The 19,398-nt window shown below is 39.3% G+C and overlaps 1 protein-coding gene across 2 annotated transcripts in view; it reads right to left on the bottom strand.

Annotated features, from left to right (window-relative positions):
- The window catches only part of CFAP44 (cilia and flagella associated protein 44), a 53,075-nt gene that overhangs the window by 15,058 nt on the left and 18,619 nt on the right, over positions 1-19,398 (bottom strand). For both annotated transcript variants that reach the window (XM_062619500.1, XM_062619501.1), the window contains exons 10-23: positions 18,780-18,827; positions 17,913-18,012; positions 16,608-16,702; positions 13,314-13,514; positions 11,973-12,083; positions 10,119-10,271; positions 7,795-8,013; positions 7,168-7,310; positions 6,042-6,312; positions 3,778-3,833; positions 3,215-3,377; positions 2,184-2,314; positions 637-830; positions 67-232 (exon numbers count right to left, since the gene is read on the bottom strand). In XM_062619500.1, coding sequence (XP_062475484.1) covers positions 67-232; positions 637-830; positions 2,184-2,314; positions 3,215-3,377; positions 3,778-3,833; positions 6,042-6,312; positions 7,168-7,310; positions 7,795-8,013; positions 10,119-10,271; positions 11,973-12,083; positions 13,314-13,514; positions 16,608-16,702; positions 17,913-18,012; positions 18,780-18,827 — 2,051 coding nt within the window. The remainder of the gene's footprint in view (positions 1-66; positions 233-636; positions 831-2,183; positions 2,315-3,214; positions 3,378-3,777; positions 3,834-6,041; positions 6,313-7,167; positions 7,311-7,794; positions 8,014-10,118; positions 10,272-11,972; positions 12,084-13,313; positions 13,515-16,607; positions 16,703-17,912; positions 18,013-18,779; positions 18,828-19,398) is intronic.

The raw sequence follows: 19,398 nt of genomic DNA, 5'->3' as shown, positions 1-19,398 counted from the left end.
AAATAGCATTACTTGACCTCAGACAAGAAGCAGAACTAAAAGGGCAGAGTCTAGTTCAAGACTCACAATTCCTCCCACTCTGCTTTCCTCTTCATGATCTTAGCCTTCACCTTGTCAGATTTCTCAACAGATCTTCTGACTTTCTCACGTCTGCTTTCTATATAATGGGTTGTTGGCTTTTGGACCTCTGTGATCTCCACAATTTCTTCCTCACCCTCAGAAATTGTAGTACCTGGACCAAAAAATAACCAAGTGGAGATGTAAATACCATGCAGCACAGTGCAGTCCCAATTAGTTAGACCCACCCTGGGACAGCTCCTGTAGAGCTGGTGTCAATTAGTATAGTTCCAGTGTGGTGGATGCTCTGAAAATATCTGGGTTCTTTTACTTGACTTGGTCACATTCTACCATGGCATTGACAAACAATCGCTGACATTGTCCTAAACATTGAAAACTATGTATGTGTGTTACTAAGTATGTGGGTACTGAAAAAAGATGCCACAGTTATAATTTCTTTACTTATATCTAAAGAAATTAAAATATCTTTAGCTTGGACTCAGGAAAACAAATTTAGATGAGAGACAGAAACCATATTGCTGATAAGATTTAAATGGTCATTATTAGCTCTATACATACGCCTTGACCCTATGTTGATCTGCTTCTTTTCTGGTTGTTTCCATGCCTGTTTGAGTACTGTCCTCTTCCAAGATGGACGTTCTTTACCTTGGTAGTATTTATGAGACATTACTAGAAGTCTGTAGGTGGAAATTTGGTGATTGCTTTGAATAGCATGAACAACAACAGTGTCAAATTCAAGTGAGTCCCGAAACCTGAAAAGACAAAGCCATCTGATGTCAGTAGGCACAACCTACCATTTTGCCTTGACCAAAAGGAGGTGAATAACGTAGCTTACTTACTGTGCATACAATCATTACATGTAAATTCACAAGTCAGTAAGTAATAGCATGACAAGGATTATCAGGAGGCTGGAGCACCTCCCGTATGAAGACAGGCTGAGAAAGCTGGGGCTGTTCAGCCTGGAGAAGAGAAGCTGCGTGGAGACCTCATAGCAGCCTTCCAGTATCTGAAGGGGGCCTATAGGGATGCTGAGGAGGGACTCTTCATTAGGGACTGTAGTAGCAGGACAAGGGGTAATGGGTTAAAACTTAAACAGGGGACGTTCAGATTAGATATAAGGAAGAAGTTCTCTACTGTGAGGGTAGTGAGGCACTGGAACAGGTTGCCCAGAGAGTGTTAAGTGCTCCATCCCTGGCAGCGTTCAAGGCCAGGTTGGACAGAGCTTTGGATGACATGGTTTAGAGTGAGGTGTTCCTGCCCGTGGCATGGGGGTTGGAACTGGATGACCTTAAGGGCCTTTCCAACCCTAACCTATGATTCTATGATTCTATGACATCTGACACTATCTATTTACTTTTATCCAGTCTAGGAATGGAGATGCTCAAGAATTAACACCTCTCCTAATATATAAACTTACACCTGATTCTTCATGAGAATGTCTTTTATGTTCCATTAAGGACCGATTAAAAACATGGCTTTAATGAAGTCTCTTTCCTAGTCATACAATCTGTGTGCGTAAGGTGGGTTTTTGTATTGTGTATTGTGTATCTATTTTTACACATTCATCTTTTGCTGTATACTTAGATTTAAGAAGATCAACCCAAAATGTATCCCAAACTTAAACTTGTGTTTTTGAAGAATTTAATTTTAGAACTTTAAATTGTATAGGGAGCACTGTGTTAGCAATAACACTAAAATATCTGACAGACATGCAATGTGCCTGAAAAACAGGTTCACATGTTGTTCTTCAAAGTTTCTGTAAGAGTTCTTGGTTCTTGGTGAAATTACTGCGAAACCCCAGGCAAACTTAGTCTTTAAACCCCAACCCCAGTTTCCTTAATGTAGAAGTAAATCAGAATGAAGCTACTTTCTTGATCTGAATATTTGAAATTTTACCAAAGATTCAAAAGTAGTAAGTAAACCCAAATATCAATATATAGTCTTGTGTATGTTCCAAGTAAAAAGAGAACAGCATCGAAACAGAAGAAATATTAACTATATGAGGAAAATACATCACATTCTTTTTCCTTGTGGCAGGTACAACTTTGTAAATGACAAGCCCTGTGAAAAGTCAGAAGGAGAATTAGAAGAAAAGTGGTACTCACTGATTTTGTAGTTTCTGCAGTCCAATTGAGTGTTTCTCATGTTCCCAAGCTAGCTCATTTTGCACTAACTGGATTCTCTGTGCTGTCTGCCTATCCAGCTCCTCAAAGATCTTACGGTCCATCTCAAACTGCTGCAGAAAGGCAAAAAACCCAGTATCACGTTACCCTGGCTACTGGGTTTTGGTAATAAATATTTTTGTCCAGGTGCCAGAGTTCCACACCCATCAACATAATCCTTTGTTTCAGGAGCTATTCAGATCTTCAGAGAGAACCACATTTTTCCCACATGCTTCAATGGCACAAATCCTCAGCTGTGATTCAGAAGTCCCAGCAAATGATACTGTCCTGGGTTCAGCAGTAGCAGTCATTTTTCTCCTTCTTAGTAGCTGGTGCAAGTGCTGTGGTTTTGACTTTCGGGCTGGGAACAGCGCTGATAACACTGATGTTTTTAGTTGCTGCTCAGTAATGTTTAGTCTGGCCAAGGACTTTGTGAGCCTCATGCTCTGCCAGGGAGGAGGGGAAGCCGGGAGGAAGCAGAGACAGGACACCTGTCCCAAACTAGCCAAAGGGGTATTCCATACCACAGCACGTCATGCCCACTATATAAACTAGGGGCGGTTATCCAGAAGGGTTAGATCACTGCTTGGTCGGGCTGGGTGTCGGTCAGTGGGTGGTGAGCGGTTGTTCTCTTCCCTTGTTATTTCCTTTATCATTATTATTATTGGTGGTAGCAGCAGTGATCTGTGTTATACCTTAGTTACTGGACTGGTCTTATCTCAACCCATGGGAGTTACATTCTTTTGATTCTCCTCCCCGTCCCTCTAGGAGCAGGGGGAGGAAGTGGGGGGCGGTGTGGAGCTAACAGCTGCATGGTTTCTGAGTGACAGGCTGGGCTTAAATCATGACATATATATTCACAGAACTACCATAATCCAAAGAGTTGGACACCTTTCGCCCCAACACATCGGGTAGCAACATTTTAGAAGAAGGTACCTGTAAAGGTAAATGACCTTTGTATAAACCAGATGTACCTCTCTGTGCAGTTGCATGTGCTTGGGCAACTTCTGATTCTTTTGAAGAAGAAGAAGAAACTCGTGCCTCAGTGCAGTTAACTTCTCTCTTTTCTTTTGCTTTTTCTCTTCAACTTCCTTCATTTTCCGGTCATACTCCTTTCTCTGTTTGACTTCCTCAATGCTGAAAATGCATGATAAAGCAAATGGTGTTATTGCAGTAGAAGAGAAGAAAGATACAGCCTTAAACTCCCAATGAACTCAATGGTTCTTAAGGTAACTTAGAAAAGAATCTTTTTCCTGTGTATTTGCACACTCCTGACATCCAGGGGCTTTGACCTTGACCTTTTCTTTGTCTCTGAAGTTAAGAAATTCTCAGAGTACTGTATTTGTATTACTACCACAGAAAAGTAAATTAAATTAATGGAAAGGCTGAAAAAACTTTGTGCGTTAACAAGGAAATGACCCAAATTCAGCGTGATCAACTTCTCCCTCCTGTTGGGAGGCAAAAAGAAGTATGTGGTCTGAAGAAAGAGCTACCAACACTTGAAAATCTTTTTTATCATTATCAAAGAATCTCTTACTTGTAGGTATTAGGATCTTCAATGTCTTCAGCAGCCTTCTCCTTCTCAAGACCACTCTGAAATAAAAGCGTTGGTTTGCCTTTAAACAAGCAGTAATAGTTTCAACAGACAATAAAGCTTTTACAAACATTAAGACAGAACTCCCATTGCTTCTCAAAAAAAAACAAAATAAACCCTTATGAACAATATTTTTATATAAGCCTTAAATATCAGATTTTAATGTTTCAAGAAGAAAAAGCAATCCAGTTGGTTTATATGTAAAGGAACTAATGCAGCATAATTCTTAGAGACAAAGAACACAAATCCTACTTCCTTACTATTGACATTAACCGTTACATTTCTTGTCCTAACTTCACTAACATCTTTAGTTCTTTATCCTCCAAACTCAATTCTCTTGTCTCCCCTCACTGCCACGTTGACAAGAGACAACATATCCTGGGCTAATTCCAAGTTATATGTGTAATTATTCTGTTTTGCTTTTGCTGACTGCATAATGGGTTCACAATTATTAGCTGTGAAGAATGACAGATGGTTGGATGCTGCAGTCACACAAACCTTGTTTCCCTAGGCAGTCATGCTCTAGAAAAGGAGGGGGGCCTATCACCCTACAGTGAATACAGTCATATTAAACTGATCTGTAATTTAACTCTATCAGTTTCAGAGGATTTGTATTTGATTCTTTAAGAATCTCATTAAGCTTAATGAAGATGGAATTTTTAAAATCTTCCACATGACTTAAAACTAGAATAGATATTTAAGATACTTTGATAATGGAAAAACTATTAGGATGGTCTTTAAGCAATGTTGCTAGCCTGAACAATAGAAATTGTCCATTAAGATCTTTATATAAAGCTACTGACATACTCAAAATGATAAAACTATATATAGGCTTTATAATTGTCTATTAATCACTATTTGTAATACTAGAGCTAGAGGGTCTGATATCATAGGTTCCAAACATTCACTTAGTTTAAGAAAACAATTTTGAGTCTCTTCTTAGCGCTAAAAGTTCTTGTGATACTGGTAAAGAATTCCAACCAGTCATGAACAATTTAACTAAATGACCAAAATTACAATTTCCCCAGCCTCCCTCAACAAGCGACTTTGAAAATGTAGTTACTAACTAATATTAAAAATACTCAGAGTTGAATTTGTTTTATGTTGACACTTTCAGGATTTTTAAACTGTAGTGAATTTCTATTTCTATTTGAAAATTCGTTGTGCATGATAGCACTTCCTTACTCAAGAGGCCTCACTGCTTCTTTCAAGTTATATTTGCTTAATTCAGGCACTGAAGAGATTTTTTAAAAATTCAATAACATCTGAACATTTTCAGTGATGGAGTTGGCAGCACTCTCTTCTTGTATAATATCAGTAGGACTGTTACTGAGTGTCATCTGTTCAAACATGCTAAAGGTGATGAGCTCTACATTAAATACAGAACACCTGTAGAATGATTACTACTAATGCTGTCCAAGAGTGGTAGAGCAACAGGATTGGCATCATGCTGTGCTATTTTGCAGATTTTAAAAATCCAGCTTGCGGATCCAACTAGATGCTCTGAGAAACTACACATTTGGTATTCTCCAACATTATTTTGGCAATCCTGGGGTAACGGTTGGACTTGATGGTCTTAAAGGTCTTTTCCAACCTAGTTGATTCTATGATACTATGACTCTACGATTATTTATAGAATCCCCAGCCAGAGCAGAATCATAGAATCATAGAATAGTTAGGGGTGGAAAGGACCTTAAGATCATCTAGTTCCAACCCCCCTGCCATGGGCAGGGACACCTTACACTAATTCATATCACCCAAGGCCTCGTCCAACCTCGTCTTGAACACTTCCAGGGATGGAGCATTCACAGCCTCCCTGGGTAACCCATTCCAGTGCTTCACCACCCTAACATACTTTATTGGAGTTAAATGCAAGACAAGTATTCAGTATGACAGACTCTTGTGGTTCTTTCATTCTAGGAATGTGCATGAATACACCTTTGAGTAGGAAAAGATTAGTAGAATATTACATTTGAATAACACATGCTATGTTTATTTGGAGAAAACCACAAAACATCAGGAAGGCAGAATGCAGTCATAGTACCTGTTTATTAGGGAATGTTTTGCAAGAGGTACTCTTCTAAACTGGGAAACCTCAGCTTTCACTATGAAACATATATGATGCCAAATAACTGCATTTTGCCTATCTATCTGGAGTATTTTCACAGTAAATAGGCCTAATTCTGTGAAAGAGGGTATTGACTTACCCTAGGAGAGGGGATTTTGGCTTTTAGCTCTTTCTGAACATCCTCTCGAGACAAGATGTCAAAAGTAAAAATGTTTCCATCTCCACCGCAGGTAATCAGAAACCTATCATCATAACTAGAACAGATTCCCTGGATTTGACCATAATCATTGTCATGTACACTGAAGGACCAGTATTCCTTCAGGGTATCTGCTGAGATGTCTTTATCTTGGAGAGAATAAGCACGCAGTGAGCCATTCTGCATCCCACAGAACATCCATACTCCGCTGGTACTGTCAAATAAGCAACATAACAAGTGAGGGCACAGCCCAAAACATGAAACTTGAAAAGAGCTAATCTAGCTTAGTAAATATATCTTTCCCAAGTTTGTAAGCTAGGAGGAGAATATTTGGATCATTTCAAGTATGTATGATACAACTACGAATTTGTTTTCCAGCTGAGTGCTCTGGAATGTTCCAGCACTTGCTGGGTACCGTGGAACTGATCTCAGCCCTGAGTTGGGCAGGGTAGCAGACACCGGGTTCAGAGCTAGAAAAGCAGATTTCCCCCCCTGCTCTCCATCCACTAGAGATGGTGATGAATGCAGCCAGCTGTAGATTAAAGCCTGAACTAAACCTACCTCCTTAGATAGAGAATATGCCTAGCCTTACAGGCAACTTAACACTGGAGTCTGAAAATTGTTCAGCCTTTTCATCTGTACAGTTCACAGTGTATTCTTTGCACAGGAGAGACGGACTGATACCGCCTTGTTCTCCTCAAGGGAGGACTTTGTGCTCTCTTTGCTAACCACAAAAAAGAATTGCTCTTCTGGTGATCACAGTTTGCAGAGACTTCTAAGGGTTCTCCTGGAGTTCTACAATCCAGGATGTTTGAGTCCTAATCAATACTTAGTTAGAAATCGGATGTTTGCATCTCTGAAGGGCTTTTTAAATTATTCTGTCAGACACAGTGCTCACTGTGTCCATTAGGAATTTTAAGTGAAACTTATTGCCTGAAAAACCAGAGAAAGTTCCTGCATACTAGAGTTAAGCCACAATTTAAAAAGTGACAAAGCAGTGTACCCTCCTCCCTTCTAAGTTCAACTTCATCAAGCTTTATCACAAAGCTGTTGCACGACAATGTTTTACCAGAAGAAGATTTGGTGGATGGGATTGTTGTCAGTGTCCTCCATAGGAATCACTTCAAAGGGTTCATCTTTCCTATCTTCAGGGTCTTCTTGGTCATCATGTGAGAATTCACAATGATAGAGGAACCCTGAGTCATACCCACCCTGAAGAAGAAAAGGACCACAAAGAAATGGTAACAAAAGAACACTGCACAACTGATCATGTAAATTCAATTTTCAGAGTAATTCTTCCTTTCTTAAGGAGCTACAATAGGTTGGAAAATGTTACTTCCAAATATCTAGAGACCCTATTTACCCACAGAGAAAAATCTATCGTGATCACTGGCATTACAAGCCAGCCTACCAATATGTTAAAATTCTACCTTCTATTTGTTAGGGAACAGTTTAGTCTTTTTGCCCATTCAGGCATCACCAAGAAGCATAACTATAGGAAATTTACTGAACAATCTGAATTGGAATGACACTATGGGTTTACTTCATAAAGATCGCTGAATCTATTAAGTATGAAGGGAATTCAATGTCCTAGAAATGGCAGGTTTCAAATAATCAGTTTTCTAAGTCAGCCACATGTGAAGTGAAGGTTGCCACATCTTGCAATCCTACCAACATGAAATAAAAATTGATTTACCAAGGAAAGCCAAAATTTTCCTGGTGCTGAATAAAACCCACAGAGGATGGGACTGGGTTCCTCTGGTATGTAGATAGACGGCAATGGCTCTTCTTCGGGTTCCTTTTCAGCTTTTTCTTCTATCTTGTTTCCCGTCTCCTGTTGCTGCCTTATCCATTCAAGTTTTGCTTTTTCCTTCTCCTCTTTTTTTTTCTCTCTCAGTACAATTTCTTCTTCCAGCTATTTCAACAAGCAGAGAAACACAGAGACACAAAAACAAGCCACTCAATGCATTATTGACCAGAGGAGTCTCATAGGTGAAATCCAAGCTGGTTCTGGCATTATATATACTGAATATCTAGAGAAATCTGTTTTCTATCAACTAAGCAGACATTAACCAGATTTCATGAGATTCTCCAGTGGAACATCCCCATTTTCCTCCTCCAAAGTATTTTAAAATCATGGCCCTTTGAAACAGAAACCATTCTGCATAAGAAGCAGACTTCAGCATTTCCTCAAAGAGATTATTCCCAATATTAACCACTACTAGCATACTACTTCTGCAGAACTCCTAAGCCCTGTCCTATGCCTGCCCAGAAGACAGTAAAACCCTGGAAAGCTGAACTCAGATTCCCAAGTTCTAGAGCATCGTTGATGTAGAGTGAAAGAAAGAAGCTGTTACAGACTTTGGTTCTTCTGAAAAATGAAGGGAAGACATTTGCAGATGTATAAAACTTTTAAACCCCCCTTTCCATTCATGCCTACTTTAGCATTAACAAACACCAAACATTCTCGAACAGGATCTTCCCAAGAAGACATTAGATGGAAAAATCATAGAGAAAGGTCTGGAAAGGATCTCAAAAGAGCATTCTTCTGCCTGAAAGCAGAATCAGCTGAACCTTAGGACTGATCTGCTAAAAATTTCATGCTATGCGAACTCTACAGCCTATGCAAACTATTTCAGTGCTTCACCACCCTTACTGTTAGAAATCTTTCATAGAGTCATATGATTATAGAATGGTTTGGGTTGGAAGGGATATTAAAGATTATCTCGTTCCAACCCCCCTGTCATGGGCAGGGGCACCCTCCACTAGACCAGGTTGCTCAAAGCCTCATCCAGCCTGGCTTTCCTTACATTTTATCCAAAATATCCATGTTGTGATTTATTAATTACTGATCTATTATTAGAAGAAAAGGAGACCAATTAATATTCTTTCTCCCTGTAGAAGCCTTTTCTATTTTTAAAATTTATAGCGTTTCCCAAAAATATTTTTCTTTTGACTGAAAAAGAAAAACCACAAAAAAATACCACAAAAAACCCCTAAAAAAAAAATTAAAAAAAGCAACCGCCCCCCCCCCCCCCCCCCCCCCAAACCCTACAAAATTCCATGCGCATTCGTTTACTGTTTCTTTATATATGTATGCTACCTTTGTGATCATTTCTGTGGTTCTTTCTGTGAGGGAATCCCCAAGAAATCTTTCCCCCTAAATGCAGTTTATAGAGAAGGCAGAGAAATCACAGTTAAGAACAGAACCAGGGAGGCTGTTGGACTGTGGTGGACTGAACATGGGACTGACAGCCTGCTCACCGGGTTTCTACTCCTGAACTTAACATCAGCTTGCTTTTTAATTTCACAAATTTAACTAGCTCAGAGCCGCCATAATTCTTTTCTTTTGGTCCCACATAGAGTCATGGAATCACGAAATGGTTTGGGTTGCAAGGGGCCTTAAAGATCATCCAGTTCCAACTCTCCTGCTACGGGCAGGAACATCTTCCACTAGACCAGGTTCCTCAAAGCACCATCCATCCTGACCTGGAACACTAGCAGGGATGACCTTCTAAAATGCTAGTTCTCATATAGAAATAAAACACACACCTTTACAATTATTACAACATTTTAAAAAAACAGAAATTGCTGAAAAAAATTATATATGTTTCACATTTGCCTCAATGTGGTCACATGTGTGTTTTATGACTGTTCAAAGGAATTTCATACAGGGCTAACATCAAGCACAAGAAACATACTTCTTGTGAAAATTACCAAATGAAAACATTTTGAGAACTAATTTGCTGTATTATTTTTCCTTTTCACAAATGTTATTTTCTAATTATATTCAAAATTCACACCATGTTCTCAGTGTGTTGTACGTTCTATTTGAATAGATAAATAACAATTTATTTCACATGTTGAAACTCAGCCAAAAATGGACCCTACCTGGCCTTCCCCGTTAAGAAGCTTAGTAAAAAATCCTATGATGAATACAGAGACTAAAAACCTTTATGCATAGTTCTGTCTTCTGGCACAATGAAGAACATGAAATTCCATCACAGGAGATTTCTTTACCTTGATTCGGGATTTAATACTATAAAAATGGAAGTACTGCATCGGCAGGTTCTTTAGTTGATAGGTGGATGCTGTATTATGTTCATTAGGGACCGGGACAGGAACCTGAAGAACAAAGCCATTCTCACAAAGGATGAGCAGTGTGTTCTGCGCCTGTACAAAAACACAAGTACAGAGCAGATGTATACATGCAATTGAGAGAAATGGGAAAAAGTCAGAAGATACAGAGGCACAAAGCCCAGCTCCAGCCAGGAGGCGTTAACTTTAGCTGTGCTCTTATTTTAATGGACACTTTTGCATAAACATTAGAAATCAGGGAGCTGCCTTTATGCTGTGTATTCTTGGCAAAGGTAAGGAATTGAAGAAGTCCTTGCAATGTACAAAACAGCTACCATTCTGACACTGCATAGCTTGGAAACAGCATGATGGTATTTTGGGAGTTTGGTTAAATTAAAAATGGATCTGACCCAAGGTAGGAACTGAGGGTTTGGGTTGATCATTGTTCAGAAGTTCGTATGTTTCTGTAGTAATAAAACCTTTATATGTTCAACACTGGGCTCAAAACCTTGCCTAATGCTATTTAGCTTTGAGTTTGTTCTTTGCTGGTATCTGCTGGGCCTTTAAAATGCAAAGTTATAAAGTATGTGTGAGGGGAGGGTAATTATTATTTAGTGTTTTGAGATTTTAAAAGGCAGGTCTGTAGTTTTAATTTTCATAAGCTAGCTATCTAGAGAATGAGAGGCTTATTTTATCTGACCTATCACTAAAAATATGCAAAGGGGGACTATTACGAGTTGCTACGGAAACCTTAACTAGGAACTATATAGGTCTTGTGTTTGTAAAATCTCAGCCTTACAAATGCACTCATTAAATGTATAGTATTTAATCACCAAGGTGTTTTTTTTAAAGAGAAAAAAAAAAGTAGTTTAACACTAAGATGCTTGTACTCTGTTTAATAAGTGTTCATATTTAGCAGTGGAGACCAGATACTGGTGGACAAAATTACTAAGGCAGAATCTAACATACCAAAGACAGGATTGGTACTTTTTCTAGTTAGTAGAAGTACCTTGTCCTTAAGGAAAGGACTCAAAATACAACTGTCAGATCAAGATCTATCATTCCTGCAGTAAGACAAAGCTCATACTAGCAGGAGTTCTTCTGTTAACAGTTTTTATCAGTTCCCATGAATGAGGAATCATAGCTACATTTTGCCACTGCGCATCTGTATTTCATATCTTGCTGGCCACTTTGTCAGCATCTAAATATGACGAACAATCTTCCCTCAAAATAAGAATACTGGATCAACCAAAATTTCATATGTTACTCTAATCTTATAAAACTTTTCAAATATTAACAAGAATCTACTTGAATATGTCACTGACACACTTCAAAGGCAGAGTGTGAATTCCAAAAAGCACCCAAAAGCTTTCTCGATGTGGTCCAGAAGCTTTGCAAAAGCCTGTTTTAATACAGACAAGAGGCACAGGCAATAAAGCATGAAGAACTCTTTTGTTAAAGAAGACTAAGACCTTCCAAAAGCTAAGGTACATGCCTGTTTCTTCAAGGCAGGAACTCAAAAAAAACTGAGCAAAACTTTATAGTTTGCATATGTTTCCGCTCTTTATTATCCAAACTCCAAAACAAATCCAAAGTGACTAAACTAGATATAGCTGCACAGAACCTATCTGTCATGCTGAAGCAGCATGAAGAACAAAGTTAGCAAAGCATCTTTTGCATTGTCTGTAGATAACATGGCTCTGGTCATGGATCTTCATCTATTTTCATTTGAAGTTCTTTTCAAACTGATGTTTTAATACAGTAGGGAAGGAAAGAAAACAAACATGCATTACTCACATGAGAAGGTGGAGACCACTGTAATGCCTGCACAGGCCCCGGGACACAGATGAATCCAATTGGGTTGTATTCATCTTCAACAGCAAAGAAGAAAACGGTTTTGTCTTTACTCTGAGGAAAAAAAAAACAAAAAACCAAAACAATCATGACTGAATCAAAGCTTGACTAAAAATTCAGAAGACTGCAAGCACTTTATGACAAACACATACTTCCAATGTTTTGCAGCTCGAGAGGGATACTTACAAATGCCTTGGAACTTAGAATTGGATTTCCCTGATTACAGGGAGGAAATAAAAATCCTGCCCACCTTGCTCCAGGGCTCTGAATGCACCCATAGCACTTAAATCCCCCTTGACAGGACAAGGGGGAATGGATTTAAGCTGAAAGAGGGCAGATTTAGATGAGATATTAGGAACAAAATTCTTCACTATGAGGGTGGTGACACACTGGCACAGACTGCTCGGAAAAGCTGTTGCTGCCCCATCCCCGGAAGTGTTCAAGACCAGGTTAGATGGGGCTTGGATCAACCTAATCTAGTGGAAGGTGTCCCTGCCCACTGCAGGGGACTGGAATTGGATGATCTTTAAGGTCCCTTCCAACCCAAACTGTTCTATGGTTAATTACCCTCATGGGCTTCACCTGGCATCCCCAGCCATGTGCTTTCTGTCCCTTGTCCAGGGAGCTCCTTTAAAGCTCAAGCTCAGGACCATTTTTTCAGGTAAGACAGCACAGGCTGATTTCCCCAGATAACAAGGAATCCAGAACTGGTGCACAACATGATGCATAGCTGTGTAAATCCTGCATTAAGCGAACTGCGTGGTCATTCAGCTCAAGGAGCATGTTAATTGCAAAAGCACTGAGCATGGCTAAAGTCTAGATTTTAAAAAGAGAGAGACCACATTGACTGGAAATCATCTCAAAGACTAGCAGGCACACTGACAAACCAACTGGTTGATTCTGTTGTATGGCCAAGCAGTGCTGAGTAGCAGCTGGATTGCAGTCAAGGTGGTGTACAAACCAATTTGGTTTTACTAATTTCAAGATACTCCTAAACTAATTCCAAAATGAACCAAATCCATCTTCAAAGGGGATTACAGAATTCACACTAAACAGTCCGGTAACTCACAAAATTAATTGTATGGATTGCATGGTTGCTTTCCTTTGGAAAACAAATGTGAGAACAAACAGACCCTTCCCCCAGCACTGCAGAGAACTAGAAGCAGCAATCAACACAGTAACAGAAATGTAACAGTGTTGTCAGTAAACAAACTTTACCTTATCTCTTTAAATAATCTCTATGTTTGTGGCCTAATAAAAATAACCAAAAGAATTAATGCATACCCCTGTGGCAAGCACAGCTCCATTTCGCTCATATGCCAGGGCTGTAACCGCAGCAGCATGAGGTTTGAGAGCTTTTTTCAGATTTAACTCTGCACTCCCTGTTCCTGCAGTAACGGGCAGTCCTTTGGGATCATAAACTTCAATTATGCGGAAGACGCCATCTTCAAACCCCACAATAATTAGACTTCCTTTAGGATTTACCTTTGAGTGGAAGAATGAAGAAAAAAAATCAGTCTACATCCAAAAGCGTAGAACAAGAATCTGTATGGCACATGCTCTGGCGTTAACCTGTAACTCATCTTATACGGAAGTGCTGCTAAAGCATAAAGGTCGTCTCATACATGGGCAATGTTGTTTATTCTCTCTAATATACTACTGTAAATAGAGTTGGAGGACTGGGAGTTATTTTTTGGTTTGGATTAGTTTTGGCCTTTACTGATAACATACCATTGAAACTGGAAATGTGAACAAGTGGATGTGGCTGTAATTCATACTGATATACAAATATATATGTATCAGAGTCACAGAATCATTAGGGTTTGAAGGGACCTCTGAAGATCAACTAGTCCAATCCCCCTGTCAAGGTAGGGCCACCACAGGAGATTACATAGGAATGTGTCCAGAAGGGTTTTGAATGTCTCCAGAGTGGTAGATTCCACAACCTCCCTGTGCAGACTGTTCAGTGCTCTGCCACCCTCAACATAAGTTCTTCCTCATGTTGAGGTGAAACTTCTCATGGTTTAGTTCATGGCCATTGCTCCTCCTCCTGTCACTGGACACCACTTGAAAGAGTTTGGCATCATCCTTCTGACACCTGCCTTTGAGATATTTATATACATTAATGAGATCCCTTCTCAGTCTTCTCTTCTCCAGACTGAACAGGCCAGCTCCTGAAGACTCTCCTCATAAGAAAGATTCTCCAAACCCTTGATCATCCTTGTGGCCCTTCACTGGACCCTCTCCAGTAGCTCCTTGTCTTGTACTGAGGAGCCCAGAACTGGACACAGTACTTCAGATGTGGAACTCAAAAAAGAAATTATTGTATTACCCTGAATATAATACTGGGCATTGAATGTGGGTATGATTTTTGAAGAGGTGAGGACACAGACTTGGGTCTGGATGTCCTATGTATAGTGCAGTTGTCAACAGGGACAGCTAGTTGAAATGGAAAGAGGAGGCTATGGAGTCTTTATCACAGACCCTGTAGGTAAGCCAATTGCAAAGAGTGTAGACAGGCTTGAATTGAGAGAGAACAGTTAACAGAAATAGGCCTGTGTTTCAGCTGGGCTTGCAGATTTAGCTGATATTAGCCATACATGGTAGTCTCTTGAAGTGATTTACAAGCTGAGCCAGCTCCAAACATAGCACAGGTCAATATTAATGAACACCACAAATGAGAGCAGAAGATTTCTGTGTGAAGAGATGAGAGTGAATGGTTAAGCTCTGTGAGCAATTGGCAAAAGTACGATCTTAGGGTACAAAAAAGGTTATTGTTCAGAAGGGAGCTGGGGGTAACTGTCTTCCCATTATCTGGGGAGTACGATCTTAGGGTACAAAAAAGGTTATTGTTCAGAAGGGAGCTGGGGGTAACTGTCTTCCCATTATCTGGGGAGTACGATCTTAGGGTACAAAAAAGGTTATTGCTCAGAAGGGAGCTGGGGGTAACTGTCTTCCCATTATCTGGGGAGATCAGACCGTGATGTCTTATCTTAAAAAGCACCTCTGTAATAAACAGGTGCATGATAGCATTGCTCAGTAAATGACTGAGAAGAGTCACTCACAGACCTCAAATTTATGGATCTGCATTTGACTCCGTTAATTCTGTATCTCTTTACGAAGGAGCCAACACTCCAGATGTGCCTTCCCAGTGTTGAGTGAAGAGGAAGGATCGTCTCCCTCAAGCAGATGATAACACCCTTCCCCAGCTCAGGAAGTTGTTGGATTTGTTTGGGTGCATCACTGGCTCATGGTTAGCTTGGTGACTCCCAGGATCCTTCTCTGCAGAACTGATTTCCAGCTGGTGGACCTCCAGGCACTCCTGGTGCCTGGGATTATTCCTACCCAGATGCAATACTTTGTGTTTTCCTTCACTGAAATTACTGAGATTCTCCTCAGCCCAATTCTCCAGCCTGTTCAGATCCTCCTGAATGCCAGCACAACCCTCTAGAGTACCAGCCTCTCCTCTCAGTTTGGTATCATCTGTGAACATGCTGAGGAACTCTGTTCCAGTGTCCAGGTAATTAATGAAGAATACTAGCACCCACCATCACCCGTAGCGTATATCTCTACAGACTTGCCTCTAACTGGACGGTGTTGAGTCACCACTCCCTGAATCCCAGCCATTTGGACAGTTTTAAATCCATGTCACTGTTCACTTATTTAGCCTGTATGCTGTTAGCTTGCCTATGAGGACATTATGGTATACAGATGCTTCAAATTATGTTGGATGAATTTTTCTTAGATTAATATCACAAATTTTCAAATACATTTGAGTACATTAAGGTATGTGTAAGTATCTAATGGGATCTTAAATGCAGCTAGATTGATTTTTCAGATTGTGTTTAGTACCAACCTTTGTAAAACTAAATTGAGTCAGTTTTGTAATGGTGTACAATTTACTGTGGCAGTCAGCTTACTTCTTGAATGTATAGGTCATTACCTAACAGCATCCCTGAAAGTCTGTATGACCAGAATTATAATTCTAACAGCACTGTCCCAATGTTACCCTTACTTTGGAAATTCAAGTAAGCACCTTGCTCCATGAATTTGCTTATAATGAACGGACCAGTGTCTAGTTATGTTGCTTCAAGAACATAACTAGACGCTATTTTAATTAAAATTAGCAAATATGTCTGAAGGTGATAGACTCCACACTCCACAAATGATCAGTCCTGGCAACAGTTTTTTATGATTTATCTCCAAATGTTTGTGGATTGCCTGGGCTGTCATTTCAAAATGTGTTACTGACTCATGTTAATTGACAGTTACTCTGAGTGGGTTAAATAGAAGCTGTTAGTCTACAAACTATTTCCTGGGACTGCACACTGAGATCTGATTTTCAAATCTGGGAAAAACACAAAACAGGATACCTGATAATCCACAGTAAAGTCAAACCGTGCACGTACTATATACATTCATACTACTCCGCAAGTGTACATATACATACTACTATAGTAAATTCCACCACAGCCTAACAGTGACATCTTTAAGGTCTTGAGTAGCAAGCAACTTTCTTGCTGCTGGCAGGCTCATAGGCCCCTATGGGGTTTTGTTAACACACTAGCAAAAACTCACAACACGAGGTGCCCATGTCAGTGCTGTTCCTCCTTGTTTGAACTGCATTTCACTCAGTTGTCTGTTGCTGATGAAATCATAGATACGCACAGATCCTGTGTGGAAACGAGACACCTGCAATGTCACTTACATGTTAAGATTTATGGAGAAATGTTTATTCATTTGAATCCAAAGCTGGATTCTCCAACTATCAAATGCCCTCCTGGAAAGACATGATTGACAGTCAAGAGTGCCAGAGCTAGCATGGTGCTCATGAATAAAACATAAGGTTTCTTCACCCATCAACTTACACACTCCCAAGAGTCGTCAGGGCTAAGAGTTGTAATGAGAAGTCCCTTGCTGACCACCATCTGTATAGTTTTCAAGTAATCACAGAACTGTAGCATACTGTAAGGAAAATCTGTACTGACAACACAGGAAAAGGTGATATACTACTACTTGGTATTGCTCAGGGAGGAATATATTTAAATGGATGAAAATGGGAGATTGTCCAAAGAAAGATTTCACCAGAGGTGAAATTAATAGATTCATACACACACACACTGGTCTGCATGAAATTCCATTCCAGCTAGCGTATATCCTAAGCGTCATTCACTCAACAGATAGTAGCTTGTCTTCAAGCTAGAAGAGCATGGACATTGCACAACACAGACAAATGAGGAGCTACTGCTGACAAGAATTAAGTTAAAGACCTTGTAGCATGTTCTGAGAAGTGTAAATAACATTGTTAATGTTGTGGCCAGGGATTGTTCTCTCAAAGCATGATAAAGTTACCTGTGAGATGGCTACTTTTCAATATTTGTATGTTAAATAAACATGTCTGTAACTATGTTAGCTGTTGCTGAGAGCATGATAGCTGTTGCATTTTCTAAGGAAGCCACAAATATTAGTATTCACAGACTTACACTATGGTACAGATGTATATAATTCCTTACAAAACAAAAATCCCAACACTTATCGATCCAGAGCCCTGAATACAAATGCTGTTATTCAAACCAAATGTCTCATCCTGTAAGCCATTCCCTCAGAACAAACAGAATTGACAAAGTTTCCCATTAAAAACTTCTCTTGTTCAAATGCCAGGCTTTTAAAATTAAGCAGTCTTAATGAATTACTTCAAAACATTAATGATTTGTGTTAACTAGAACTGATCCCAGGAATAATAATTTTCTGCCAAGTGACTTTTCAAGAACAAATACACAACTTCAATTCAAAACAGAATAGTTCCAAACCAAACATCATTGCTCTTCAAAAACAGAAATTACACTGCTATGAGAGGAAAGGAATAGTGTCCTTTTGACTTACGGTCAAGAGCAGTGGTGGCCAAAAGGTATGTGATGGGAGAGACACTCATGGCCTCAATCCTTCCAGAGTGAAAGGTAAAAAGGCACTCTGGATCTTGGGTCTGCAGTGCACAAGAGAAGAACAGAAATTCTGTTACATTCTAGAGCTGGTATCACCAGCTATAGTATTAGCAAGTAAACGTGCAGCAAGCCTGGAGAATCTAGGCAGGTGTTATTTGTGTGAACAAAATTTGGCATGAATAAGGTACCTATATGCAATTTTTGCAATTCTTGTTTTGTTTTGTTTTTTAATGAAATGTTCATAAGAAGATTATGAGAAAAACTAGTGTAGGAACATTAAGTTAATTTAAAATGTCATCATTTTATATGCAAAAATAAAGGGGAATGCCTTTCATTAAGAGGTTTCAGGCTTGGAATTAGTATTTTTAACACAGAATTGTTGCTCTGAACACAACAAAAAAAAAAATGCTCTAAAGCCTAGGACTTATGCTATGTGGGAAATAATTTCATCATTCAAGGAATTCTAGGTTTTGTTATGCAATTTTGATATTAGTTTTTACAGTATGCTTCATAAATCTTTTATGTATCATGAAATTCTTGGAATATGATTTTACCTGTTGCCACAGGCAAAGTTTCAGGAATCAAAACTCAATTTTTTTCTTTTTTATAATCCTGCACAATCATTATCATAAATAACATTATGAAAATACATTTTTAAGGGGAAAAGAAAAAAAAAATCTGTTTGAACACTAACATTTTTAACTGTGCAGCTTCATAAAACACAAACTTCCCTGCAGACGTATAATTAAAGAACTTACTGCAAAGGAAGTGAAGAAATCGAAAGAAAAAAGCAAACCACCAAGCTTACCATATTTGAAAAAGTCAAATCCAGCTTCCAGATTGCTCCATTGGTATCCTGAAGAAGCCTTTATGATAAAATAATTAGATAAAATAGTAGAAATGATTATGTTTGAGAAATTTATAAATCAATAGTGGGGTTTTGTATATTAGAAAATGTTGTAACTTTGCAATTTTGTGTCACGGCTGTTCTGTAACCAGTGTTGCAATGATAGTCTTAGTAGCAAAAACCTATGTGTATGGGTGGATTTAGAAAGGCATGTACTGGAGACTATACCCAAGTAGAACCTATGTGTATGGGTGCATTAGAAACGCATGTACTGGAGACTATACCCAAGTAGAACCTATGTGTATGGGTGGATTAGAAAGGCATGTACTGGAGACTATACCCAAGTAGAACCTATGTGTATGGGTGCATTAGAAACGCATGTACTGGAGACTATACCCAAGTAGAACCTATGCATAAGGTAGCCAGAAGAGCATAGCAGAAGCTGATAAGAAAATGCTAGCGTCCACACAAGGGTTGGGATATATCCAAGTAAGGAAAAGGTAAAGAGGACAACCTGAGGAAGGCTTCTTACTTCATCTGAGGAAGACTCCTTCCTTCATCGGAACGACCACCAGACGAC

This window comes from Pezoporus occidentalis, unplaced genomic scaffold (assembly GCF_034315485.1).
Source record: "Pezoporus occidentalis ecotype Australia unplaced genomic scaffold, CSIRO_AGI_Poc_V1 ctg211, whole genome shotgun sequence".
In the NCBI taxonomy this organism is placed as follows: domain Eukaryota; kingdom Metazoa; phylum Chordata; class Aves; order Psittaciformes; family Psittacidae; genus Pezoporus; species Pezoporus occidentalis.
This window is presented reverse-complemented; position numbering and strand designations above follow the sequence as displayed.